Here is a 25,786-nt window from a genome sequence, read left to right as displayed (position 1 = left end):
TCATGTTTCTGCGACAGCCGCACTTTATTTGGAGTATTCTACCTCTGCAGCTCCCAGCTGAGCTGCCAGACCTGTGCAAGAGCCCCCCAGAAAGCTGGGCCTCACAATGTGTACAAAAACCCCCCTTGGGGCAGAGCTGTGCAACCATAAAAATTAAAAAAAAAAAAAGGAGAAGAAAAAAGAAAAGCAATCAGTCCTCCAGGAAGCCTGGCGGGATGGATATAAATCTATCAGTCACCCCCAGGTCAGGCTAGGCACTTAACATGCTGCTTCCACTTGCAGGTCTTCTGTTTCTTCTCTGATTGTGCTTTTGCAAGTCCTTAGGGTCGCCAGAGTCCAGGTCATCCCTAGTCCCCAGTGGCAAGGAAGCTTGACCAGCAGTGTACTTCGAGGGCGACTTCTCTCACACATGCAGACATTCCCAGACACGTGTTCCCCAACTGGCCTTACCCACCCCCACCCCCCACCACCTCACATCAGAAGCCTCTGGGCTCCAATGATACCCCCAATCCCAAGTCCACCTCTATATCACATTTAAGGGGAGACACACTGTCCTGAAGCTGACAAGGCCCTCCCACCCTAGGGGGGGTGAGCAGTGTGGGGTGTGGGGGTTAGTGAGCTGTCCATATGGCACCCCAAGGCAGGCATTTGTGATGTCTGAGTCTGAGTCTGTGTGTGTGTGTGTGTGTGTGTGTGTCCAGAGGTGGGGGCCGAGGATGGGGGAGACACTTGGGGCTTTCAGGGCACGTTGACTTTGAAGGGGCTCCCAGGGACACTCTCATCGCCCCACTTGACAATGAGGATGTAGTCCCCCTTCTCCTTGACAGTGTAGGTGACATTGTAGACACGGTTCCCCATGTGCTTCACGTATACCTCCTCACAGGGTGTCTTGGGCCCGTGCACGCCCACCATCATCATGTTGGTGCCTGTAGAGGAAGGCCAGAAGGACAAGCTCACACCCGCCTGAGGTCCCAGGCACTTGCCCCCCCATGTCCTCCTCCTCCTCCCGCCCTGGCCACCTACCTGCTTTGCTGCAGTCCACGGTGAAGGAGTTCTTCTGGCCCACGAAGGCCTGGGACAGCCCGGGGCCCCGAGTTACCACTTTGCTGGCATCAGAAGAGAACTTGGGGATGGAGCTATAGCTGGAGCCCCGGCTTGAGGATGACTTGGTCACTGTCTCCACCAGGACCGTGGACGTTTCATGAAGGCTGTGGCCACCAGACAGTCTGGGGCCTGAGGAGCAAAGGTGGGGAGTCAATGGTCAGTCCAGAGGCCTGCCCTTCCCTGGGCAGATGGGTGGGAGAGGGCTTGGCTAGAGGTGGCTCGGGGTCCCACTAGCCCTTCCTGTGCCACCCCAGGAACAACACCCACTCCTGAGCCCAGACTCTAGTTTGCATGTCTGTATCTTAGCCTTGTCTGGGGACTCAAGTCATATTGCCTGAGCTTTGTCCACAGGGTCCAAGAGGTGACTCAGTGGATAGAGCAGTGACTTTCCATGTGTGAGACCCTGGGTTCAAGCCCCCCTACCACATGAGTGCATTAAGGAAGAAAAACAAGTGGAATCTCATGGATGGTGAAGCAAGGCTGTGGTGTCTCACTTTTTCCCTTTGAAAGTATAGAGGGGTGTGACTGGGAGTGTGAAGAGCTTTGGACTTAAAAGCAGAAGGTCCTGGGTTTGATTCCTGGCATTATATGCTCTGGGGTGATGCTCTAGTGTTCTCTTTCCCCCCCTCTCTCTTTCATGTTAAATAAATGTTTAATTAAATATATGTAGAGAGAGCTGAAGGGATAGCATGGTTAGCCTTTCATGCTAAGGTCCTTGAAGTCCCAGGTTCAAATCCTGACATCACAAGCCAAAGCAGAGCAGTGCTCTGATCTCTCTCATATTGAAAGCCTTTTTTTTGTTTGTTTGTTTGTTTGTTTGTTTGTTTTTATGTGGACACAAAATTTAGAGTATAGAACAAAATTGGAAGTGGGTCATACATATGAAAGGACCTGGGCTTGTTCCCAGGCAAAAAAAAGATATTGAACAAACTGAAAGGAACACATATTCAATTAATCTTTCATCTTCCAAAAGGATAACTTGCAAAAAATCTTTACTGTTTTGCTATCTTCATGGATGTGAGAAACATGAGAATCTAGATGTAAGAAATTAATCTAGACTTTTTTGAGCCATTCAGGAGGGTTAGCTAGGTGCTGACGAACAATAAAGAAGAAGGACTGATTTGATTTCTATTCTCTTTTCCTTTTTTTTTTTTCTTTCTTTTTTTTGTCACCAGGATTATCTCTTGGGCTTGATGGCAGCCTAACTTTTTCTAGTGGACTGTTTTGTTTCTAATAAGGATAAGAGATAAAGAAAAGGAAGGAAGGAAGGAATAAATGGGAGAGACAGACAGAAAGAGACAGAGAAGGGGAGATACCTGTAGCACTATTCCATCACTGGTGCAGCTTCCTTCCTGCAGGTAGGACCAGAGGCCTGAACCTGGGTACTAGTGCATGGTAAGATGTGAACCCTACCAGGTATGCCACTGGATTTGATTTCTATAAATGATTCCACCTGACTATAGGATGGTGTACTGTGTACAGCCAGGTCTGCCTTATTCCTGCTAACCCGACCATGATGTCTGAGGCAGACGATGACCCGGATATAAATGGTCACTGGAGCTCAGCTGGGCTGGGTACTTACCTGTGACCTTGGCCTTGAAAGGACTGCCCACGATGTGCTGGGGGCCACCATACTTGATGGCAATGAGGTAGTTGCCGGGGGCCATAGGTGTGTATGTCACCACGTGGCCCTCAGGACACTCTCGACAGTCCAGCTGCACTTTGGAGGGGCCATCGATGGTAACTGATAGGGCCCCAGAGCCCGCATTCAGGGTGTTGACAATGAACTCGGAGGACACACCTGTAAGGCAGAGGTATGAAGGTCAACTACAGGGAGGACGTGCAACAGAGGGCTGGACCCCTGAACTGTCCAGAGCAGGCCTCTGCACTGCCCCCAACCTCCAGGGGGCAATATAGGACTAGAGGCTGTGCACCCCAATACTTCCCAGCCCTCCCCCAAGCCCCAAGCACTCACCAGTTGTGCCTCCTTCCAGCCCAGGACCATAAGCAGACACCAAGCCTGGGTCCCCAGCCTGGCTTTGCTCCCCAACACGGATTTTAAAGGGACTACCAGGGATATGGGCACCGTTGAACTTGACGTCGATGGAGTGGACACCATTCTCATGGGGGATGAAGCGGATGGTGTGTTTGTCTGTGGGGGCAGAGAGTCAGTCAGTGAACCTTGTCCTTCCTGTCCTCTCCCTGCAGGTACCATCTGGGCAGGGGTGGACTCACCACTGTCCAGCTCAGAGACATAACACTCCTCCACCGCGCCTGAGGGCGTGTGTACCCTGGCATCGATTACACCCCGGGCGCCGTTTAGCTGCACCGCAAAGGATGCTGGCTGGTTCACCTTGAGCCCTGTCTCCTGCAGAGGTCACACAAAATGCTCCGGCTTAGGTGAGTGAGACAGCACACTTGGATAGCGCGCTGTTTTGCCATGTGCAAGACATAGGTTTGAGCCCAGTTCCCACAGTACTGGAGGAAGCTTCAGTCCTTTGATCCCTTTTACACTCTATGTCTGCCCCTCTGTTTCTCTGTTTCTATCTAAATAATAATAATAATAGGCTGGGCAGTGGCACACCCAGTTGAATACATGCTACAATGCGCAAGGACTCAGGTTCAAGCCCCCAGTCCCCACATGCAGGGAGGAAGCTTCGCAATCGGTGGAGCAGTGCTGCAGGTGTCTCTCCGTCTCTCTCTATTTCCCCTTCCCTCTCAGTTTCTCTGTCTCTATCCAATAAATCATAAAAAAAATATTTTAAAATGATAATGAAAATTTTGAAAAAATAACAAAGAAAGTGCTCAGATTCCTGGGGGAAGGGGGCCTGGAGTGCCCTGTCCCTGAAGCCTGGCACTGCTCCCTTTCCTCCCATTGTAAGGGACGGTGACATAGCTCACCTGGGTAGTGCATGAGCTTTATTTACTATGTGTGTGACCCAGGCTCAACCCCAGCCCCCATCACATTGGGCAAAACTTCGGTTCTCTGTGCTCTCTGCTTCTCTGTATCTTTTTTTCTATTTGAAAAAACTTGTCCTGCAGCAGGGAAGTCCTTGGTGACAAACAGAAAAACAAAAAGAGGAGACAGGAAGCTCCCAGGTTTACAGGCACTGGGGAAGAAGTGTCCCTCTGGCCCTTCCAAGGTCACTGCTATGCCCCTAACCTTGTGAACCTGTCATTCTAGACTCTGCCTATCTCTCTGGATGCAAAGCCCCCACCCTACCCAGCACCCGCACCCACACACACCTGGAGGCTGGTGACCGTAAGGCGGCGGGCGTCATCTGAGAGGGTGGCCACGGGGACCACAAAGGGGCTGTCTGGGATGTGCTCATCATTGAACTTGATGGAGACCTCATAGTCACCTGGGGGTAGAGGGGGCAGTAAGCAGGAGCCTCCGTAGAGGGGAGGGAAGGGCAGGGCAGAGCCACCCCCAGCCTCATCCCAGGACCAGCTGTTGGGTTCAGGGCTCATTTCCCAGGGGGTGTGGGGTGGAGGGAGACAGGACTGAAAGTGTTGGAATGGGTGAGGTTGGGGAGCTCTGTAGTCCCTGTCCTCTGCCTCAAGGGTGAGCATGCCCACCTGGTTCCTGGACCACGTAGGAGACCCCGCAGGAGCCATCCTTCCTATCCTCGAAGGCAATCTCAGCCTTGCTGGGCCCCTCCACTGCAATGGACAGGCCCCCGGCGCCTGCCTCCCGGGTCCAGATGCTGAACTCAGCTGGAGACAGACAGGCCCGGGGTGGGGGTGGGGGGTGGGGGAGGAGGCAGCACTTAGCATCTGTCCCCGTTGGCATCCCTGTCCACCCTCTCCCTTTCTCTAGCCACCTGCTTACCTGGCACACCGGCCACACCTCGCTCCAGCCCGGTGCCCCCGGCTCGCACCTTGTGGGCGCCACCCTCGCCCAGCGGCCCCACTGTGAACTGGAAGGGGCTGCCAGGAACGTGCTGGCCGCGGTACTTGACAGCCACTGTGTGTGGCCCCATCTCCTGCGGCACGAAGCGCACGCTGTAGGCACTATCCTCTCCCTCCACGATCTCTGCAGCTTCCACCTTGCCCGACGGGCTGGTCACCTGCGCTGCCATATCCTGAGAGCTGGCCTCACCTGGGAGTGAAAGTCAGGGGAACAGGGACCAGGACAGTCAGAGTCACTGAGGTCTTGCCTCCCAGAGGCCAGCTTGCCCTCCCCACCTCCTCCTACTGCCCAACTCACCCTCTTGCTGCCTTGTGATGCTGCCAAAAGAGCCCAGGCGCTCACGGCCCAGGAAGTCCCCGAAGACAGCAGGGAAGGGGTCGCCACCCACCTGGGTGGACTCCTCTACCCGCACCTCACGCTTGGTCTCCCCACCACGGGTCTTGCTGATCTCCGTGCGCTCAGTGCGCGTGTAGGTGTGGCTGCTGCGGGTGAAGGTGCGGGTCAGGCGCTCCTGGGCAGACACCATCTGGAACCAGTTCCCTGTGGGGAGGGGAAGGAGGAGGAGTGAGTAAGCAGGGCGGGGACCCCCAGAGGCAGAAATGCCAGGGGGCCAGGTTTGGGGTTCCCCACCACCACCACCCCACCTGGTTCCAGCAAGCTCTCACCTGGGATCTTGAGGTTGAGGTCGCAGGTGCTGCCTATGGTGGCAATGGAGGGGGCCTGTCTGCGCCGGGTGATGCTCTCCTTCATGCGGCCCTCACCTGTCACCTTCACGGTGAAGGGGCTTCCTGCAGGGGGAGCAGTGGAGGGTCAGGCCCTGCCCAGGCCTCCTTGCCTCCCCCCAGACCCCTGCACCCCCCAGCCTCACCTGGTACGTGCTTGTCGGCAAACTTGATGTTGATGATGTAGGTGCCAGGCTCTGTGGGGCAGTAGGTGACCTTGCACGTGCCATCCTCCATGTCCTCGCAGTTAATGTCCACCTTGCTGGGCCCTTCAATGCTCAGTCCCAGGCCTCCATAACCTGGGGGGGAGGGACATGAGAAGCATGACTCAGTCCTGAGCACTCTACTCTTCCCTCCCCCAAACTGCAAGCTTGGCTAATGATCATATGAACCACTAATGACCAATGGCCCAGTAGGAGCAGGGGGCCAGGATGACACAGGCTGGGGACCACCCTCCCACCTAGGGAGGCCCATTGGGCCCCAGTGAGTGAAGGCAGAGACAGAAAGTTAGGACAGCTGAGCTTTACTTCTCATTATCCATTTTTCTTTCCCCACCCCACTTTTTAAAAAAGATTTATTTATTGGATAGAGGCAGAGAGAAATTGAGAGGGAAGGAAGAGAAAGAGAGGGGGAGAGACACCTGAAACACTGCTTCACCGATCACTAAGCTCCCCCCACCCACAGGCGAGGACTGGGGGCTTGAATCCAGGTCCTTATGGCACTGTAATGTGCATACTCAGCCAGGTGCACACCTTCCTTCTTTTCCTTTCTTTCTTCCTTCCTTCCTTTCTTCTCTTTCTTTCTCCCTTCCTTTCTTTCTCTCTTTCTTTCTTTCTTTCTTTCTTTCTTTCTTTCTTTCTTTCTTTCTTTCTTTCATGGGCCAAGCTTGAACCTGGGCCATGTACATAGCAAAGAATGAGCCAGCTGAGCCCAGCTGAGCTATCTTGCCAACTCTCTCCCTCTCTCTCTTTAAAAGATATACTAATTTTTAAAAGTTATATTTGCTTGGTTATGATTGAGAAAAAAGATCACAGCCAGACCTTCACTCTGGCATATATGACACCAGAGATCAAACTTAGGACCTCATGTTGGTAGGTCTATCATTCTAGGCACTGTACCACCTCCTGGGCAGCTAATAACTTATTTATTAAAGAGGGAGAGGGGAGGGGAGAAAGCATAATAGTTGTACAAAAAGACTCTCATGCCTGAAGCTCCAAGGTTCTAAGTTCAATCTCCAGCAACACCATAAACTAGAACTGAGCAGTGCTTTGGCAAAAAATATATAACAAAATAAGATAAAATAAAGAGAGAACCAGAATTACTTCTGTTTATGTGGTACCAGAGATTGAACCTGGGACCTCATGCTTGCAAGTCCAGTGCTTTAGCCATAGTTGCGTTTTCTCTGCAATGTGACATGGGACATTTACTGTGCCCCAAGCGAGACCAGGCCAAGGGAGTTGAGGAAGGCAGGAGGGGATAGCCACAGGGCTGCCAGGCATGAGGGGACACGTTGCTGGTGGTAGCACGGGTAAGGAGTACCAGTGGGGGCGGGGCGGTAGCACAGGTTAAGCACACATGGGCGAAGGGCAAGCACCAGCTCAAGGATCCCGGTTCGAGCCCCTGGCTCTCCATCTGCAAGGGAGGGGTCTCTTCACAAGCGGTGAAGCAGGTCTGCAGGTGTCTGTCTTTCTCTCCCCCTCTCTGTCTTCCCCTCCTCTCTCGATATCTCTCTGTCCTATCCAACAACAACGGCAGTAAACAACAAAGGCAATAAAAGGGGAAAATATAGCCTCCAGGAGCAGTGGATTCGTAATGCAGGCACCAAGCCCCAGTGATAACCCTGGAGGCAAAAATAAATAAATGAATAATAAAATTAAAATAAAAAAAAGTACCTGCGTTCCGCGTGTCCACGATGAACTCGGCCACCTGGAAGGTGTGTCCCTCCGACAGGCCCTTGCCCCAGACCCGCACCTTGCTGGCGTCCCCGATCTCAGAGGGTCCCACCAGGATCTTGAAGGGGCTGTTGGTGACGTGCTTGCCACTCTTGCGCACACTCACCACATGCTCCCCGACCTCCTTGGGGGTGAATGAGATGCCTGCGGGGGTGGGGGGGTGCAGGGGTGGAGGGTGAGACCTGGAGCCCCGGCCTGGCAGAAGCGCCCTCCCGACCCAGCTCCTCGGGCACGCGCATGCGCACCGATGTGCCTGTTGGGCAAGCGTTTCAGCAGGCAGGGCTCCTCGTTGCCTGAGGGGGCGCGGATGCTGGCGGTCAGCTGGCTCAAGTCACTCTCCGTGATTTTCAGGGACACATCGGTGGAGGTGCCTACGTTCAGCTGCGAGGTCCTCATGGAGTCGTCACCTGGGGAGCGGGCAGGTGGGGCATCAGGCAACAGTGACTCCTGGCAGGGTTCTCTCTCCTGTATCCTGGAATCCTGGTGGCCCTCACTGACCTCAGCAGACACTGGGGCGGGGAGGGGGGGTCTGGGGAGCACTCGAAGGCTCCGAGAGGCCTGAGTCCAGGGGGAAAAGTAGCCCCCATCACACACTAGCTGCCCACTCACCACAAGGGGCCAGCACCACATGGGTGCCCCAGTCTTGAAGGGGTTAAATCCCTAATCTGTGTATTTCAAGGAAGTTTTTTTTTTAATTTATTTTTTTAATGAACTGGGGCCTCATGCATATATAATTTCACAGTTCCTGGGCTGTAGTCATCCATCATTCATCCACTGAGATAGACAGTGAGAGTCAGAGAACAAATGAGAGACACCACTTGTGAAGCTTCCTCTCCTCCAGGTGAGGACTGGGGGCTTGAACCCTGGTCCTTGTGCATGGTATGTATCTCTCTCTCTCTCTCCCTATCTCTTCCTTCTCTATTTCTGGTTGTCTCTATATAATAAATAAATAAATAAAAGCATAAGAGTGCCCTCAAAGATTTGGCAAGATAAGAATAGGGTGCTTGTTACATGTGTCCAAAAATCATCTTTGTCACCTGGAAGAGGCCTCATGCCCTCCAACTGAGCCCAGGGGGCATGTACTTGTTGCTTTGGTATATCGATTGTATCCAGGGTGGGCTAGACAGAACTGGGTAAAGGAGGGTTGGGCAAGACAGGGCTATGCAGGGCTGGGCAGAGCTGGGCAAAACAAAGCAGGACATGGCTGAGCAGGGCTGGACGAGGCTGGGCATGACTGGGTAGGGCAAGAATAGGCAAAGGAGGGTTGGGCAAGGCAGAGCATGGCCAGACTGGGTAGGGCAGAGGTTGGCAGGGCTGTGGATGGCAGAGTTGGACAGACTTGGTAGGGCAGGGCTGGACAGGGCGTGGCAGGACTGGGAAAATCAGAGTAAGGCTGAGCAGGGAAGGAATGGCAGGAGTACGCAGGGCTGGGCAGGGCAGAGTTGGACATGTCCTCATCTGCTCATCTACCCACCTGTGATCTTGGCCGTGAAGGGGCTCCCAGGGATGTGCTTGTCGTCGAAGCGTACAATGATGCTATAGTCCCCAGGGGCAGTGGGCAGGTAGGACACGGTGCATGTGCCATCCTTGTTGTCCTTGCAGGTGATCTCTGCCTTGGACGGGCCCTCCACTGCCAGGGACAGACCTCCTGCACCAAGAGGTTGGACCAATGTCAGAGACCTTGCTGTCACTCCTGCTAGTGCTGTCCAACCCCCACTCCTGCCTGAAACCCCTTTCACCTTCCCCGGCATCCTTGGTGACGATGGTGAAGGTGGCCGGCTTGTTGACCATGCCGTGGCTCAGGCCGGGCCCGTACGCGCTGACGTGGCGGCTGTTGATGGCATCCACGTAGAACTGTAGAGGGCTCCCTGGGTTGGGTGGGCCAAGAAAGGGGCCAGGTCAGTGGGGAGGATGTTCCTGCTTGATCCCACCTTGGCACCCAGCCTCTTTTTATGGTTGATATATTTCTCCAGTAAATGTATAGAACCAGAGCTTCACTCTCGCGTATGAGGTGCTCGGGAATGAACTCAAGACCTTGTGCTTGCTCACAAACCCTGTGCTTTACCTCTGTGCCACCCCCATGCCATAGCTAGCACTTTTCTTCTTCTATGTTTTCTCTCTGTGTCTCTCTCTACTGACAGAAAGAGTGAAAGGGACCACAGCACTAAAGCTTTCTTCAATGCGATGCAGGCCAGGTTCAAACATGAGTCTCAAACATGGCAAAGCAGTGCACTACCCAAGTGAGCTATTTTGCCAGCTCTTTTTCTTCTTTAAAAAAATTATTTTATTTAATAGGGCAGAGAGAAACTGAGAGGGGAAGGGAAGATGAAGAAGGAGGGATAGAGAGAGAGGGAGACAGAGAGAAACCTGCAGCGTTGCTTCACCACCCCCTACAGGTGGGAATTGGAAGTCTGAATTTGGGTCCCTGCACATAACATGTGCAATCAACCAGATGCACCACCACCTGGCCCCACTTCCTCTTTTTTAAAAATATTTTTGTTCAACAAGGGCAACGAAAGGTAATAAATAAATAAATATAAAAAAATGAAAAAGGGAGTCGGGCAGTAGAGCATCAGGTTAAACGCATGTGGCGCAAAGCGAAAGGACAGGCTTAAGGATCCCAGTTTGAGCCCCTGGTCCCCCCCACCTGCAGGGGAGTCATTTCACAGGTGGTGAAGCAGGTCTGCAAGTGTCTATCTTTCTCTCCCCCCTCTCTGTCTTCTCCTCTCTCCATTTCTCTCTGTCCTATCTAACAACGACATCAATAATAACTACAATAAAACAACAAGGGCAACAAAAGTGAATAAATATTTTTAAATCTTTATAAAAATAAAACAAAAGATTTTTGTTTATTTATTTTAGACAGGGAGAGAGGGCTGAATGGTGGCATACCCAGTAGAAAGCACACATTACCATGCACAGGGACCTGGGTTCAACCCCCTGGTCCCCAGCTATAAGGGGAAAAGCTTCATAAGCAGTAGAGCAGTACTGTGGGTGTGTCTTTTTTCCTCTCTCACTGTCTCCCTATTTCTGTCTCTATAAGAATAACAATGTGGGACTGGGTGGTGGTGCACCTGGTTGAGCGCACATGATACAGTGCACAAGGACCCAAGTTGGAGCCCCCGGTCCCCACCTGCAGAAGGAAAGCTTTGCAAGTGGTGAAGCAGGGCTGCAGGTATCTCTCTTTCTCTCTCCCTTTCAATCTCCCCTACCCTCTTGATTTCTGGCTGTCTCTATCCAATAAATAAAGATAATAAAAAATTTTTAAAAAAGAATAACAATGTTGAGGACCAGGCGATGGTGCACCCGATTAAGTGTACATATTACTATGCACAGGACCCAAGTTTGAGGCTTGCTCTCTATCTGCAGAGGGGATGCTTCATGAGGTCTGCAAGTATCTATCTTTCTCTCTCCCTCTCTACCTCCCCCTTATCTCTCAATTTCTCTCTGTTCTATTAAATAAGATATAAAGAAAAAAAGAGAGAGAGGGAAAAAAAAAGAAAAGATGGCCACTGGGAGCAGTGGATTCATAATACTGGCACCAGGCCCTAGCAATAACCATGGTGGCAAAAAAAAAAAAAAAAAAAGAATAAGAAAGTGGACAACAGAGACAGCATACTGATCATGCAGGAAAACTCTCATGCCCTGAGGCTCCAAGGTCCCATATTCAGTCCCCTGTACCATCATAAGCAGAGGTGAGCAGTGCTCTGGTATAAGGAAGAAAAGAGGGAAAGAAGTGAATAGAATTGGCCACTGGGAGCAATGGAATCATTGTACAGGCACCGAGCCCCAACAATAATACTGATAAGGAGAGAAACAAAGAGAGAGAGAGAGAGAGAGAACAAAAGCCAGAGAACCCCTCTGGTACATGCTGTGCTAGGGGGTTAAATTCAGGATCTCATATAGTGCCTTATCCATTGTGCCACCCTCCAGGTCACATCTAGCACCTCCTAGCAGTCTCCTTGCTGAGACCCATGTTTCTCCAAAGGACCTGCTCCCCTGCCCCCTGCTGGAGATGTCTGCATGCACCAGGGGCCCCAAGCATTTTCCCTAATGGAGGAAGGCAGCATGGCATCCCTGAGGTTTCCACTCTGCCCGGCCTGGTCCCACTTACCAGGAATGTGGTTGCCATCATACTTGATGCCCATATGGTGCAGGCCCTTCTCGGTGGGCGCGTACCTCACCGTAATGGTGCCATCTTTGTTGTCGGTGATGTTTGGTCTTGCAGTCTTCCCAGATGGCATTCGCACCTCACCTGTTGGGCAGACAGTCAGCTGAGGGGCCCTGGTTTCTCATACCCCAGCCCCCTTGCTGCCTCAGCTCTCCACCCCCCCCCATATGTGTATGGGGTCTTTCTCCTTGGAGGCCAGCCTGGAGGCCTGGAATAGTGGGATGAACCCCAAGAGGAGGAACAGAAGATTTGAGTCGAGTTCTCGGTCATCCCAACTCCTAGTGTGACCATGGGAAATTTACTTCCCCTCTCTAGGGCCTAGTTTGATTTATTTATTCATTTATTTATGTATTTATTTTATTTCTTTCCTTTTTCATTTCTCTTTCTTTTTTTTTTTTGAATGATATTCTTTTTAAATGTAACTTATTCACTTATTGGACAGAGACAATGATAAATTGAGAAGGAAAGATAAATGGGAGACAGATTGAGAGACAGAGAGACAGACACCTGCAGCACTGCTTTACAGAAGGTGAAGCTTCCCCCCTGTAGAGAGAACCAGAGGCTTGAACCCAGGTCTTTAAGTACTGTAACATGTGCATTCAACCTCATGGCCCCTCTATTCTTTTTACTTTATTTAATTTTTTTTAATTGTTATTTTACCAGAGTACTGCTTAGCTCTGGTTTATGATGGTGCTGGGGACTGAACCTGTGACCTTTGGTGCCTCGGGGTATCTCCCCAGCCCCTTTTCCTATCTACTTTTCTTTCTTTCTCTTCTTTTCTTTTTGCCACCAGGGTTATTGCCAGGGCTCAGAGCCTGCATAGTTCCACTGTTCCCTACAATTTTCTTTCCTTTTTTGACAGAGGGTGAGAGACAGAGAAAGAAAATCGAGAGAAACAGAAGGAGGGACACCTGCAGTACTGCTCAATGCTAGTGAAGCTTCCCCCCAGCAAGTAGGGGTCAGGGGCTTGAACCCAAGTTCTTACGCATGCTGACATGTGTACTTTACTGGGTAAGTCACTGCCTGAGCCCTTTATCTTTTTCTTTTTGTTGCAAAGGTGCTTCAAGTCAGTGTTGTTCAGAAAGAGATAGAGAGATAGAAGTAAAGAGGGAAAAACCCCACAACACTGATGATTCCTCCAATGTGGTGGGTGCTGGGCTCAAACCTGTGTTGAGAACATAGCAAAACAGACATGCTATCTGGGTGCGCTGTCTTGCTGGCCTGGCCCCAGTGTCCATCTCAAGGGCCTGGAAGAAGTGTCACAGCTTTAGACTCTTAGCCTTCCTGCCTCAGGGGCTGGGGGGTGGGGTACCTGTGAGTTCTCCTTTCTGCACAGTGAAGGGGATGACCAGGTTGAAGGGCCTCAGCATAGACTCCAGGGGCTCCAAGGGCACCACTGGCTCCTCTGTGGCCTGCAGTGGGTGAGAAGGGGGTGTCAGGGGCTGGGGAAGGCCTGGGCGGCTGGTCTGAGCCCTGCCCAAGTCCAAGAAAGTCAGGAGAGAATAACACAGTTAACGGTGAAGCCACGGCAGCAGCAGCTGCAAGAGAAGAGGCACTGTGCCCAACTGGGGGACCCACTCTGCCCAACCTGCTCCCCAGGAAAGCCCCAAACATGCCCCAGCTCTAGCTGCTGAGGAATAGAAGGAAGAAGTGAAAGTTGATAAAGGGAAGAGGAGGATAGGGGTGATGTTCCACCCAGTGGAGAGGCAGCAATACCCAGTGTGGAGGGTAGGCGCTGGGCCGGGGCAATGGCAGCACGTCGGGGGGCTCCTCCACATGGGGCGGGGGGTCACAGGCCTGTGAGGCAAGGCACAGGAGAGCTCAGGCTGCAGTGGGCCTCCACACACCAGCTCCAGCAACCAGAGCTGACTTGAGTGGCCTGGGGATCTGAAACCCCTCCCAGCTGCCCAGAGGCAGGAAGGGTTTTGGGGGAGTGCTTGGCCCTCTGAAGAACTGCACTGTTTTTCATGGTCATCTTGGGGAGACCCTGTCTGGAAAAAATGTGGCCATTTCTCCAGAGACAGCTTGACTTCCAAAACTGGGAAGGGGGTATGGGGGAAAAAAAAAAAAAGCTAGACTCTGGAACATTTGGGCTTGGAGACAATTTCTGGGGTTCTTCACTGCTGCTAAGGGAATATGGTTCTGCCCGGCCCTGTCCAGCCCTGTCCAGCTCTACTTTGCTTTGCCCAGCCCTTCCCTGGTTTGCCCAACCCTGTCCAGCCCTGTCCTGCCCTGGGAACTCACCAGCACGTGGAAGGGGCTGTTGGGGATGTGCTCGCCTCCAAAGCGGATGGTGATGACATACTTGCCAGGCTCGGGTGCGGTGTAGTAGATATCGAAGGTACCATCATGGTTCTCTACCACATCCACGTCCAGCTCTGCCCCATCAGGCGTGGATACCGTGCACGTCACCTTGCCCTTGCCTGCCGCCTTGGCGTCCACTGTGATCACCGTCTCCTCCCCGATTTGGATGCGGGGGCCCAGGCAGGCACCTGCCACAAAGAAGAGCTGGTTTAGGGCTTTGGGGCTGGATGTATGACCCCTCTCTCTCCCTGAAGGCCCCCTAACTTCAGCCCACAGCTAGAAGAGAAGGGAGAAGACACTCACCCAGGCCATGGCCTCCAATGGACACTGAAAAGAGAGAAGAGTGTGAGGGGGGATGGTGGTGGTGGGGGGGGGTATGATGCCTGACCAGCAGGCAGTGAGCAGAGGCCACATGAGAGGGGTTGGGTGCCCACCTGTGACCAGGCACTTGCTGGCATCCCCAGTGGGCAGGGCATGGATTCGGAAGGGCGAGTAGGGGATCTCGTCGCCGCCATACTTGATGGTGATGGTGTAGCGGCCGCTCATGTCAGGGAGGTAGGACACAGTGTATGTGCCATCCCCATTGTCTCGGATGTTGGCCTTTTTGGGCTTCCCTTCAGGGTCCTAGGGGAGATGCAGAGGTCAGGGTCAACCTGGGTGTAGAGCTCCCCTAAACCCCCACACATCCCTAATGGCAAGCAGCTTGGGGCCTCACCAGGATCTGGACAGTGAGCAGGCCCTCCCCTGCATCCCGGGCATCGATGGTGAACTCCACGGGCAGGCTGGCTGGGATGCCAGATGCATTGAGGCCGGGCCCGCTGGCCCTCACTTTGCTGGCATCATGGGCTGGAAGCACCTTGATCTTGAAGGGGCTTAGGGAACAGTAGGAAAGGACAGTCATCTGGGGGGTGGGAGAAGCTGAGAGCACTGCCTCCCAAAAGATGTTGGGGTCCCTTTAGAGAGGTAGGAGCAAAGGGCTGCCACACCCACCTCAGCCACCCTGAGGTGACAAGGAGCCCTGAGGAAGAGCTAGAAGGGATCCCTGAGACCCAATGAAGTTGAGACAAGTGGAAGAAGCTTCCCCAGTGCCCCTGGGTGGCCCTGCAGGTATGGGCCCAGTGGGAGTGCCCCCAAACCCAGCTCAGCATAGGAGCCTGAAGCTGGTCCTTACCTGCGGGGCACCTCCTGGTCAGCATACTTGACCGCTACTGTGTAGGGCCCGTCTGTAGCAGGGGTATAGTGAACGGTGTGGGTGCCATCACCATTGTCACGCACCTCCACTGGCTCAGCCACACCTGGGTAAAGTGAGGGATGCAGGGTGAGCATGACCTCTGGGTAAGCTGGTCCACCTCCCCCACCAATTTCTGGGCACAGATATTCCATACCTGTGGGGCCCACTATGGCCACCTGCAGAGGGGCCCGGCCAGCTTGGCTACAGTCCACTGTGAAGGTCTGGGGTACTCGGGCCCTGACACCGGCCCCCAGGCCTGGTCCTGAACATTTCACCTTCGCAGGGTCCACCACATCCTTCACAGGCACCCGGAAGGGGCTCCCTACAAGAAGAAAGGAGCCTAAGCCACTTGCCCTGAGAGTCTCTCTGAGTTTGGGGAGCTAGAGATGCCCTGAGGAGGGAGGAGCAACTGCTGAGGAACTTGCTAAGAAACAGAAACAGACTAAGGCTGGGCAGACCTCACTCACTGGGACTACAGGCCTTCAGGAAGTCCTTCTTAAGTTTATCAAATGCCCAGAATAGCAGCCCTGGAGGTGGAACAGTGGACAGGGCATTTGACTCTCAAGTATGAGTTCCTGAGTTCAGTCCCTGGCCTTGTGCTAGAGTGATTCTCTGGCTCTCTCTCTCTCTCTCTCTCTCTCTCTCTTTCTCTCTCTACTCTCTCTCTCTCTCTCTCTCTCTCTCTCTCCTTCTTCTCTATCTTTCTCATAAACCAGTTCTTAATGAAGTCAGGGCTAGGAGGTGGCACATCTGGTTGCCACACATGTTACAATGCTAAGGTCCCAGGTTTGAGCCCCTGCTTCCCACCTGTATTTCTTGATTTCTGTCTCTATTGAATGAATGAAGTTTCAAGAGAGAGAGAGAAAATGAGGACACTCATTCAATCCTTGACATTGCTGGTTTTCTTTCTCTCTCATTAATAAATAAATTCTTTCTTTCTTCTTTCTTCTTTTCTGTAACCAGATCATTGCTCTGGCTTATGGTGGTGCCGGGGATTGAACCCTAGACCTTTGGTGCCTCAGGCATGAAAGTATTTTTTCATAGCCATTATGCCCTCTCACCAGCTCCCCCACCCCTGACCTTTTTTTTAATTTAAAGGAACATTTCAGAGGGCTAGAACAGCTCCCTGTCTAAATGAAACCCTTAAAAAATGAACCAGTATAGTGGTCTGGGAGTTGGTACAGTGGATAAAGCACTGGATTCTCAACCATGAGGTCCTGAGTTCAATCCCTGGCAGCACATGTGCTAGAATGATGTCTGGTTCTTTCTCTCTCTCCACCTGTCTTTCTCATAAATAAATAAATAAATAAATAAAGCTTCTCTGAATAAATTTGCATACAGTCTTTTAAAAAAAATGAACCAGTATAAAAGGTACTTTTGACTGTGAAATTAGATAGCTTAGGGTGGGGAGATGGGGGAGAGGGGCCAGGTCCAATTTCAGCAGGCCAAGTTATTCAATAATTGAAGACAGGAGTCACTGCTAGGTCACTATAGGGAAGCCAGGGACTGTGGCTTCACAGGCACGAGGACAGACTGTTTTCACACAGCTGGTGACAGTGGCCTGGCTGTGTGTGAGCGACTGAGTCCAAAGGGTCTGGACTCCCGGCAAAGACCAGGGGACTCAGTGCTGGGTCTCAGGATGGTCCGGAGGGGGTATGTCATGGTCAGGATGCCCACCACCAGCCCCCCAACCTGCGCACCTGGGATGGGACGCCCCCCGAAGGTGATGTTGACATCATAGTCCCCGGGAGTAAAGGGGATGTACTCCACGGTGCAGCTGCCATCCTTGTTGTCCTTGCAGGACATCTTTGCCTCTGAAGGGCCCTCAATGGCAAGGCCGAGCCCCCCGGTGCCGGCTCCCCTGCAGGGAGACCCCCGTGCATGAGCGAGGTGGGAAGGGCAGCTGAATGGTGGGTGGGGTGGATGGGAGGATAGCAGCCCTCTGTGGGCCTGACTGAGAAGGAATACACTCCAGGGGTTAGCTGGGGACACAGGAGGGGTGATGAGGTGGCCCTGAGACTCTCAGGGAACCTTAGGGAAGGCGAATGACTGGTGTCAAGGAAGTCACAGGCTCAAGGTCAAGGTTAGGAATGGGTGTGGAGGGTTACCTGGTCTCCACGGTGAAGCGGTTGGACTTATTGACCAAGCCTCCCTCCAGGCCTGGCCCAAAGGCTCGGACTCGAGTGGGGTCGCAGCCCTCAGTCACGCCCACTCGGAAGGGGCTCTTAGGCACAGCCACATCATCGTAGAGAACCTCCACCAGGTGCACACCTGGAAGCCAACCACACAGACTCAATAGGCATGCTCTAGGCCCCCCACTGCCCCTGCCCCAGAGCACTGCCATCAGAGCTCCCCACTGCCCTGTCGGCCAGGCCCCTTACCCTCCTCATAGGCTGTGTACTGCACGCGGTAGGTACCATCCCCATTGTCTGTCACGTAGGTATCCGTTTTGGCACCTGACGGGTTGAGCACTCGTGCTGTCACATGGTTCCCTCCAGTGGTTGTCAGGGCTCTGGCGTCCACGGTGAACTCTGTGGTCACCTCGCGCAGGACACCTGGATTGCCAGGAGAAGTGAGCTCAATGTAAGGTATGAGGGGTAGACGGGTGGGCAGGCAGCCTTGCACAGTCCTGTCCCCAGCTGGGAGCAATCCTCTCCACCTGCTGCTTCCCTGCCTGCACCCTGTCAGCTCAAGTCCAGATACCCCCAGCCTCTGCCTTTGTTCCTTCACCTTCTATCTGCCCACTGCTGTGCGACCCTGGAGGGCAGAAGTCTGTTGTTCCCTGATCCCCTTCCCCCCCTCCCCAGTGTCTAGTCCAGGGTCTGGCCCCCAGCAAGTGGAACACTCACATCTGCTAAACTTAGTTGAGTGCTGTCATCCCCAAACTCAAAACTATCTTCTGCTCCCTCCACAGCCACCTGCACTGTAGATTTTTCAGATCAGGGGTTCCTAAAGCTAAGGGAAGTTAAGGAGCATCCCCAGGAAAATGCCCAGGCAGGTGCAAAACTCCCGGAGGTGGCCCAGTAGATAAAGCACCTGACTTTAGAGCATGAGATCCCAGGTTCGACCCTTGCCTTTGCTGTAACATTTGCCCTCAACCAAATGTGATACCACCAGGCTCCCTCTAATTTTTTTTAAGTTTTTATATTTATTTATTTTCCCTTTTGTTGCCCTTGTTGTTTTTTATTATTGTTGTAGTTATTTTTTTGTAGTTATTTTTGTTGTTATTGATGTCATCGTTGTTAGATAGGACAGAGAGAAATGGAGAGAGGAAGGGAAGATAGAGAGGGGGAGAGAAAGAGAGACACCTGCAGACCTGCTTCACCGCCTGCAGATGGGGTCTAATTTTCTTTTTTTTTTTTTTAACTGCCCAGTGGCAGCTATATTTTGGCCAGGAGAACAGAGGCAAAGCTCTACATTCTTCCCTTGTCATGAGACCCTAAAGACCTGCTCCCCCCAACCCAGTAGCAGTCTCTAACGCTCTGCTTCCCTCTCCCCGACTCCACATTCCCTCCAGCTCACCGTGTGGCTCCACGCCGGGTCCTGACACCTTGACCCCACTGGTGTCCACCGCAGGCTGCACGTGGACACGGGTAGGGAACTTGGGGACAGGGTGGCCACCGTATTTGATGGTGATGGTGTAGGTGCCAGGGAAGGCAGGGCTGTAGGTGATGTGGTAGGTGCCATCGGCGTTGTTGTGGATCAGCACCTCAGCCTTGACCCCAGCGTCTGACAGGATCTCGATGGTCAGCTCAGCCTCACCCGCCTCTGAGCAGTCCACAGTGAAGGTGGCTGCCTCGCCAGCCTTGCCACGCTCTAGGCCTGGCCCGCTGGCCCGCACCTTGCTGGGGTCAAAAACGGGCCGGATGGTGGCCTTGAACGGAGATCCGGGGATGTGGGCTTCAGCGAACAGGATGTTGATAGTGTACTCGCCGGGCTCTGTGGGGAGGTAGCTGACCGCGCAGGAGCCATCGCCGTTGTCCTGGCACTCAATCTTGGCTTCACAGGGACCCTCCACTGTCAGCCCCAGGCCTCCTGTGCCTGCCCCCTTGGTGTCAATGGAAAAGGGTGCAGGGCTGCCCACCAGCCCACCTTTGAGCCCAGGACCGTAGGCACAAACCTGGAGGGTGAAGCAGACACATGGGGTCCTCACTCCCAGCCTTCAGGGCTCCCCACCCAGCTAAGCATCTCTCAGTGCAGCAGCTGCTACACAACAAGTCCAGGTGAGGAAACTAAGCTTATCCCCTTAGTGGACTGGGATTCCTGTCTAGACTGGATCCAAGGTCAAGTTCTCTTTTAAATGATTTTTAATATTTAATTAATTTATTGGATAGTGACAGAGAGAAAACAAGAAGGAAGGGGGAGGAAGAGAGATACCTGCAGCATTGCTTCACCACTCATGAAGCTTCCTCCTGAAGGCAGGGACCAGAGGCTTGAACCTGGGTCCTCACACATGATAATGTGTGCACTTAACTGATGCACCACCATCTGACCCCACAATTATTAATTAATTTTTTTAATTGGCACCAGGGTTATTTCTGGGACTTGGTGCCTGTACAATGTATCCATTGCTCCTGACAGCCTTTTTCCTCCCTTCATACATACATATACATATAGTTTATAGCATATGGAGGGGGGATGGTGTAGGATATATATAGAGAGAAGCAGACACTTGCAACACTGCTTCACTACTTGACTACTGGTGAAGCATCCCTCCTGCAGGTAGGGACTGGCAGCTTGAACCTCAATCCTTGAGCACGGTAACACGTTCTTTCTACCCAGTGTGCCACTTAATCTCTACTTAATCATTACTTAAGAACAGGTCCTGAGGCAGGAGGTCACATAAGCCCTGGGGTCTTGACTATATCCACTTGGTGACTTCCACCCCTGTGACTCATCCATCTTTCCTCCAGGCCCCCAACTTCTAGTTCCCAGCACCCATTTCTCCTCACCTTGGAGGGGTCAGGGGGCAGGACACCCTCCACAGCAAAGGGGCTGCCGGGCACTGGATGACCATCATAGGTAATGTCCACTTTGTAGGGCCCCTCCTCGGGGGGCATGTAGCGCACAGCCTGGGCTTCTGCCCCACTCCCGGGCTCCAGCTTGCAGGGGATGGGGCGTCGGGAGGGTGAGGTCATGCGCACATCCAGCTGGCCCTGGCCACCGGCCCCTCTAGTGTTCACAGTGAAAGCCTGCTCTTGCCCCACAGCCACCTCTGCAGAGAAGGCAGTGGGACACCATGAGCAGAGACCCTAGCCCACCCCCCACTGGCCCCCTGCAGCATCTCTTGACCCACTTACTGCTGTTGAGGCCTTGGACTTTGACTTTGCTGAGGTCCAGCGGGGGTGCCACATTCACCACAAACGGGCTTTTGGGAACAGGGTCCCCACCATAGGTCACTGTCACTGCCATGTTGCCCTGTGGGAGACAATAGGAGATCAGGACCTGGATTGCATCATGCCCTTGACAGGTGTGGACCCAAAGCGGGACAAGATGGGGGCAGGAAGCAGCCCCAGATCCAGATGTGTAGGGGCTGGGTGGTGGTGCACCTGGTTGAACGCATGTTACAATGCACAAGGACCCAGGTTCAAATCTCCAGTCCCCACCTACACAAAGCTTCTTGAGCTGTGAAGCAATGCTAAGGGTGTGCCTCTCTCTCTCTGTCTCTATCCCCTCTCTGAATTTCTCTGTCTCTACTCAGTAAATAAATAAATAAAATAATAAGTAAGTCAAGATCCAGATCCCTGACAAAGGGGAGGAGAGAACCCCAGACCCGGCCAGCTAGGATGGGCAGGGGCCTTAGCCAGGGCAGACATACCTGCTGGACTGGTGTGTACTTGACTGTGTAGGAGTAGTCATGGTTGTCGATGATCTCGAAGTCCCGTACAGTCTCTCCCTTGGCAGCTCCAGCAAACTGCACGTCCAGCTTAGCTTTGCCGGCGCCCTTGGTCAGCACGGTGAAGTGAGTGGGCTTCCCAACTTCCACTCCTGGGAAGTGCATCCAAGGAGGGAGTGAGGGTCTGGCAACCACTCAGCCTAGCCCAGTTGCCTCCCCTCACCCAGCCCAGACACCAACCTGTGCGGTTCAGCCCGGGGCCCTCAGCCTTAACCTTAGTGGCATCATGGGATGGGTCCACTTTGATATGGAAGGGGCTGGCAGGGATCTCCTGGGCGCGGGGGGGAAAAAAGGCTCGGTCAGGGTGGACAAAGACAGGGTCTGAAAGAGCCCCTTTCTGCTTCCCCCGAGGCACTTCCACAGGAAGTGTCCCTCCTCCATAGCACTGTCCCCAAATCACAGCACCTCCAGCCGCCAGCTGAGACCAAAGAGGTGCAGGGGCTGCAGTACCTGGTTAGCAAACAGCACCATGATGGTGTAGTGGCCGGCTCCCGGGGGCGTGTACTTGACCGTGAAAGTGTCGTTGTCGTTCTTGATTATGTCAAAGTCAATGTCAGCCTCTGCGGGGCCCACCACGCCAGGGGCACACTTGATGCCGATGCTCACATCGCCTGAAGGGATGAGGCAGTTAGTGAAGGAGGGTTGTTAATTCCCTCCTCAACCCAGCGGGTCCCACCAGCGCTATGAGCAGCCGGTGCCAAGGTACAAGCCCGTCCCACTAACATCGATCAGACCACGCCCCCCAGAACCGGATTGGCAGACACCGCCCCACAGACCACGCCCTGGCCTTTAGGCCACGCCCCTGACACATAAGCAGTTGCGCACCTTGCCCAGCTTCGCTACAGTCCACAGTGAAGTAGGTGGGCTCGTTGGCTTTGAGACCTGTCTTCTCCACGCCAGGGCCATACACCTTCACCCGCTCAGGATGACTGCCCTCCCCCACGTTCACCTGCAGGAAAGCGGGTGATGCTCAGCACATGGGTCCCGCCCTCAAGCCGAGGTTGGGGGTGGTGACAAGGACCCAGGGCCAGTTCTCTGGCTGTGGGCGCGGGATAGGGGGTGGAGGACGCACCCGGAAGGGGCTCTTGGGTACGTTGACGCCTCCCCAGGAGATGATGATGGTGTGTTTGATGGGCTTGGTGGGCACGTAGGAGCAGCGGAAGGTGCCATCTCCGTTGGGGATGACTTTGATGTCGATGGGGCAGCCGTCGGCATCCTGCAGGCATCACCAAGTAAAGTTGTCGGCGCGCTTGGCGCCCCCTGCTGGCCGGTGTGGCCTTCCTCACCCACAGGAGGACACAGGGGCCTTCATACTCTGATCACAGAGCCCTGTGCCACGTGCTCAGCCGCCAGTCACTTTTAGTGCCAGTTCACCTGGCTCTACCCCATCTGTGTGGCCTAGTCTCCCAGCCTACGGCTCTGAACTCCACTGATGGGGAGAGGCTGAGCCATGTCAATGTTCCTAAGATTCAGTGGTGGCCCTTTTCAAGAAAAAAGCACCCTCTGGAACCCAAGGATTATGTTCATGAACTTCTGAGGACCAAGAGACACCAGTTTGAGGAACTGATTTGTGCTTTTGAGTTTTTCAGCTGCCCACTGCCACCTCTCTTGGTGAAGACCTGGGGATATCAATAGTGTGTGTGTGTGTGTGTGTGTGTGTGTGCCAGAACACTTCACAGCTCTGGCTTATGGTGGTACAGAGGGTTAGCTGGGGACATCAGAACCTCATGTCTGCAGAACCATTATGCTATCTTCCCCACCCTCAATGTATTATTAATCAAGTCATCTTTTTGATTACTTTCTTTTTGTCTCCAGGGTTACTGCTGGGGTTTGGTGCCTGCACTATGAATCCACTGCTCCTAGAAGCTATTTTTTCCCTTTTGTTACCCTTGTTGTTTATTGTTGTTGTTATTGCTGTCATTGTTGTTGGATAGGACAGCGAGAAATTGAGAGAGGACAGGAAGACAGAGAGGGGAGAGAAAGATAGACACCTGCAGACCTGCTTCACCACCTATGAAGGGAACCCCCAGCAGGTGGGAAACCAGGAGCTCAAACAGGGTTAAGCCAGTCTTTGCGCATACGCTTAACCAGCTGTGCTACCACTCAGCCCCCTTAATCACATTTTCTGAGAGGCAGAGGGGTAGAAAGAGAGACAGTGACCAAAGCACTAAAGCTTCTGTGGCAAAGCAATGCACTACCCAAGTGAGCAACTGGCCCAACATTTAATTTTTTTCTTTTTATAAACTTTTTATAAACTGCAGAGAATCAGTCTTGTGATGCTACAATTTCCTGCCTAGATAGAGTGCCTCTCAGGATTCCCCCTGGCCTATTTCCCCACCACCTGCCCTGGGCAGTGAGACTGGGCAATGCCCACCTGGGCGTAGAGCTTTAGGTCTCCCTTGCCGGCTGCACGGGCGTCAATGGTGAACTCTGCAGGTTTGTCCACAATGCAGCCTGTGGGCTCTAGGCCAGGCCCAAAGGCCTTTACCTGTGGGGGGGGGGGGGGGCACAGAAGTGGGTGTTGAGTTGGTGACTGGAGGAGGCTCTGTGTGGCCCAGTCCCTGCAGACTGCATTGATGGAGCCAGGATCCCACCTTGTCTGGGAAGCAGTTGGGTGGGGCGGGCTGGATGTGGGCAATGAATGGTGAGTCCCGGATGTCCTCATCATCACAGATAACGTGCACGGCATACTCCCCGGGCTCCGTGGGCCAGTACCGCACGTCGCAGGAGCCATCCCCCTTGTCATCGCACTCAATCTTAGCCTGTGAGGGCCCCTCAATAGAGAAGCCTGAATATGGGGGGGGGGGGGCATCAGAGGGCACAAAGGCATCCCAGACATACAAGCAGCCCCATCCAGTCACTTCCCCAGTACCTCAACCCCATGCTCTTATGTCCCATTTCCCAGTCTCACTCCAGCATGCCCTGTCATTCCCACCTCTTAGGACCCCCTCCATTGTACCTGCCACCATCAGCCACTTACCCAGTGTCCCTACTTCTGTGCCAATGGCCTCCACTACGAAGTCGGCCGACTTGCCTACCTGACCAGTCTCTAAACCAGGCCCCCAGGCCCGTACCTTCTGTGAGCCTGCCTCTGGGCTCACCTGGACCTCAAAAGGGCTGGACAGAGAAGTGGTGGGAGTCAGTGTCCCCTGATAGAGCCTCCACCCATCCCCTCCCACTCCCCTTGCCAGGGCTGGGGATGGGCCCTTGCTGTGCTCACCTGCGTGGGATAGCGTAGCCGCCCCATGTAATGGTCACCACATACTTGCCCGGCACCACCGGGTAGTACTCGCACTCAAACACACCATCTCCAGCCTCTCGCACCTTCACGGGTTCTTCTGTGCCTTCTGCAGAGGATTCAGGGTGGACATTCAGTGGTTGGAGAGTTCCAGTTCAGCCCCAACCCTGGGGACTCCGGGAAGGGACCACCACCAACCTTCCCTGTCTGTGCCCACCAGCTTGGTACAATACACCTGACATTTTCCCAACCCATAGATGGGGAAACTGAGGCAACAGTGGGCCTGAGGCCCCTAGGCATCTCTTAGAGGTCTTTCTGGGGGTTGGGGTATGTGGCTGTTAGAGTCCTCAGGGGGTTAGCTCCACAGGTCACCTATGCTCCCCCCCAACCCCATCATCCTCATACCCCTGGCCCTGGACCCCGGCACTCACTTGGCCCTTTGACTGTGACCTTGAGCTCTCCGCTGCCAGCGCCCTTGGTGAATACCTTGAAGTCAGCCACCTCCTTCACACGCACACCCTTGGGCTGTAGGCCCCTCCCAGAGGCTCTGCAAGCATTGGGGTTACAGGCTAAAGAGAGAGGACAGGAGAGGTGAGGCTGAGGTGCTGAAGGGTCCTGCACAGTCCAGCCCCCACCACCACTCATCCCTAATCTCCCTGTGCATAGTCCTCCCCATGTCCCATGACCTCATGCATGCCTCCAATCCTTCCCAGAATGCTCCCTCGTACTCCTGACACTGCTGGGAGTCATGCTGGATTTTGGGGAGATAACCATAGCATACCCCCCCAATCAGGCTGGTGACAAGAATTTCCTCTCAGTGGGATTCTCAGAGTCTCTGCCACCTGAGACCAAGGTCTGGCAGACACTGGTATTATGGGCTAACCAGAGACAAGGCAGGACCAGCTGGAATCATCCTTCCACCGGGTATCCCCACAGACACTTCAGGAGCTAAGTCACACAACCACACTTAGCAGCATCATGGCACCAGAGTTGCTCCACAGACCCAGAAGCCTGGCGTGAATCACGGTCAAGAGAACACTGACCTCAGCCAACCACGGGACACAGAACATGCATCGAACCCACGGGATGCTACTAAACAGGTACTGGCATGCCACCCAGGCCTACCACGGGACACAAGCATGAACAGAAACTAGGCTTATAGTGAACAGAAACATGGCAAGTGGCAAAGAAATGACATGGGCCATATAGCACATGCAGCAGCATGGAACCGGGGGCCTGCTAGCTCAATGACAGC

General features: G+C 53.5%; 1 protein-coding gene across 1 annotated transcript; it reads right to left on the bottom strand.

Moving 5' to 3' along the window:
• FLNC (filamin C) lies at nucleotides 1-25,176 on the bottom strand. Its single transcript, XM_060195664.1, has 40 exons — nucleotides 24,963-25,176; nucleotides 24,514-24,640; nucleotides 24,274-24,410; nucleotides 23,888-24,081; nucleotides 23,668-23,781; nucleotides 22,366-22,509; nucleotides 22,119-22,242; nucleotides 21,744-21,904; nucleotides 21,474-21,564; nucleotides 21,216-21,385; nucleotides 20,698-20,815; nucleotides 20,350-20,612; nucleotides 18,920-19,517; nucleotides 17,779-17,952; nucleotides 17,506-17,668; nucleotides 17,098-17,258; nucleotides 15,552-15,719; nucleotides 15,338-15,461; nucleotides 14,882-15,038; nucleotides 14,601-14,790; nucleotides 14,470-14,493; nucleotides 14,107-14,354; nucleotides 13,579-13,659; nucleotides 13,175-13,274; nucleotides 11,806-11,946; nucleotides 9,431-9,559; nucleotides 9,166-9,339; nucleotides 7,937-8,098; nucleotides 7,632-7,835; nucleotides 5,886-6,038; nucleotides 5,683-5,805; nucleotides 5,315-5,557; nucleotides 4,937-5,206; nucleotides 4,684-4,821; nucleotides 4,351-4,466; nucleotides 3,340-3,472; nucleotides 3,080-3,256; nucleotides 2,687-2,905; nucleotides 1,024-1,233; nucleotides 1-926 (listed from the first exon to the last, which is right to left on the bottom strand). The coding sequence occupies exons 1-40, from the start codon at nucleotides 25,174-25,176 to the stop codon at nucleotides 739-741; spliced, it is 6,825 nt and encodes a 2,274-aa protein (XP_060051647.1). The 3' UTR covers nucleotides 1-738.
• Nucleotides 25,177-25,786: the final 610 nt, after the last annotated feature.

Source organism: Erinaceus europaeus, chromosome 8, assembly GCF_950295315.1.
Source record: "Erinaceus europaeus chromosome 8, mEriEur2.1, whole genome shotgun sequence".
Lineage (NCBI taxonomy): Eukaryota > Metazoa > Chordata > Mammalia > Eulipotyphla > Erinaceidae > Erinaceus > Erinaceus europaeus.
Note: the sequence above shows the minus strand (reverse complement) of the source record. Positions and strands in the feature narration are given on the sequence as shown.